The sequence below is a fragment of the Brassica oleracea genome, unplaced genomic scaffold, assembly GCF_000695525.1.
Source record: "Brassica oleracea var. oleracea cultivar TO1000 unplaced genomic scaffold, BOL UnpScaffold01380, whole genome shotgun sequence".
In the NCBI taxonomy this organism is placed as follows: Eukaryota; Viridiplantae; Streptophyta; class Magnoliopsida; order Brassicales; family Brassicaceae; genus Brassica; species Brassica oleracea.
In genome coordinates this window covers 10,750-12,866 of record NW_013617917.1, presented here as the reverse complement: position 1 = coordinate 12,866, position 2,117 = coordinate 10,750, and the positions used below count along the sequence as shown (strand labels likewise).

General features: G+C 42.5%; 1 protein-coding gene across 1 annotated transcript; it reads left to right on the top strand.

The window, feature by feature from the left end:
- Positions 1 to 130: 130 nt before the first annotated feature.
- Positions 131 to 1,702, top strand: LOC106321281 (uncharacterized protein At3g43530-like). Its single transcript, XM_013759585.1, has 4 exons — positions 131 to 580; positions 636 to 803; positions 910 to 1,021; positions 1,071 to 1,702. Exons 1-4 carry the CDS (start codon positions 131 to 133, stop codon positions 1,700 to 1,702), a joined length of 1,362 nt encoding a protein of 453 aa, XP_013615039.1.
- Positions 1,703 to 2,117: the final 415 nt, after the last annotated feature.

Sequence of the window (2,117 nt, the reverse complement as noted above, 5' to 3'; positions counted from 1 at the left end):
GTTCATAGAGCACCCACAGTTCCAACATTTATTCCATATTAAAAACCAAAGAAAAAATGGATGGGAATGTGGGTTCTTGTTTTGCGATCAGCCTGTGTTGCGAAGAAGTATGAGTTATGGTTTGTCGTTAATGGCGTCCCAATCCGATACTCTCTCAGAGAATTTGGACTCATTTTTGGACTATACTGCCATGAGTATCTCCCCAACCATGAGAGGTTGGGTGGTACAACAAACATTCATAAACAAGTATTTTGAAGGGAAAAGGGTAACATACGCTGACCTGGAGATGCAGATGTTGGCAATGAAATCAAAGCCATCTGAGGATCGTAAGAAGATGGCTGCTCTGTACTTCTTAGCCAGCATCCTCGTCGGAGGCCGAAAGAGTGGTGAGGGAGCATCACCTGTGGACAATTTCTTCATGACTGTTGTTGATGACCTAGATGCGTGTGTAACGTTCCCTTGGGGGCGATATGCATTCGAACATAACTTGAAGGATGTCTTTAGCTTCTTGGAGAAGTTCCGACGAGTTGGGTATTTACAAGCTTTCCTGTTCCTTTGGAGGTATTCTCAAGCTCTTCATGTACTTAGGATAGTAAATACATTAATTTGTTAATGTTGTTGTTTGTTGTGTGTAGTTGTTGGCCTTTGAGGCAATTCCAAGCTTGAGGAACCATTTCCTAGAAAATGTGAGTGTAGCATGCAGTGGTTGCGCGCGGATGTGCAAGATGCAGTACAAACGCAAAAGTGGAACCAAGGAATTCAGTCTGAATGCTGTGAACGATAAACTTGGTAATAATACAAAGGTAATTGATGTTTTATGTGTAGTCGAATTAAGGAGAAGGGACTTATGAGACTTATGAAAACTTGGTGAAACTAAGGTAATTATTGTTTTATGTGTTTTTGCCACAGGATATTGAGAGTATCTTGGTAGCAACAGCAGCTGAGAAGGAACTTCTGGAAACCATAGGGATGGACAAGGAAAGTTGTTGGGCCGATGACGCCGATGATGCAGCTGTTGATCGTTGGACGAAGATAATACGGAAAGGGAAGAAACAAGTTTTCTTTTTTAGAGCAGTTCGGCATCGATATTGAGGCTCGTACAGCTAAGATTGAAGGTCCCACCAATCCTATCGGAGGACCATCGAATAATGCAGAATCTGGTCAGGCTCATGCAGATTCGGTGGAGGCTGCTGGAGCTAGGGCTTTAAAAAAGATGGAAGGTCGGCTTATGAATGCAGTCCGAGATGCAGTCTTAGATGCTATGAACGAAGTGAACGAAAAAGTCACTTCATTGTCTAACCAGCTAAATCTTGTAGAAGAGGAAGTGAAAAGGCTTAGGTTGAGTGGTAGTGACAATCCGTCGGACCAAGATGATGGTAGTGAGGAGAAGGAGTCGGAGGAAGAGGATGGTGGTGATAAGGAGTCGGAGACTGATGGTGGTGGTGATAAGGATTCAGCGAGAGATGATGGTGGTGATAAGGAGTCGGAGAGAGATGATGGTGATGATGATGAAATTCTCGATATTACAAAGGAAATATATAGCGAACATGATGGTGATAGTGATGGTGATGGTGATGTTGACATGGATGATGATGATGCAGAGATGTATGCACATGCTGACGAGGTCGAGAGAAATTTAGAGGATAAGGCAGAGACTGAGAAGGCAAGGACTGTAAAGACGAAAAAAAAGAGGTCGAGATAAGATGATGAAAAACAAGCAGCTCCTTCGAAAAGGCGAAGGGTTGCGAAAATGTGAGGAGTCCCATTAATACAAGAAGCATGGCAGCGGAGGAGGCAGCAGAGAAAAGGACCATAGGTCCAAAGAAGCATAAGAAGCATAAGAAGGCACCAGCTGAGGAGGACACAGCCCAGAAGAATCAGAAGAAGCAGAAGAAACCAAAGGTAGGTAAGAAGACGGAGTGAAATCCGTATGTGGTTGTTTTAATGTGGTTGAACTCTATTCGGTTTGTATGACTTTGAATTCCCATATGACTTTCTTGTTGTTGTTGAAGACTTATGGTATTTAAGACTTATGTTATCTATAACTTCGTAAATCTAACGTAATTCTTAAATCGTGAATGAGAGAGAGTAGGGGAAACTTTAGTAAGTTTCACTTT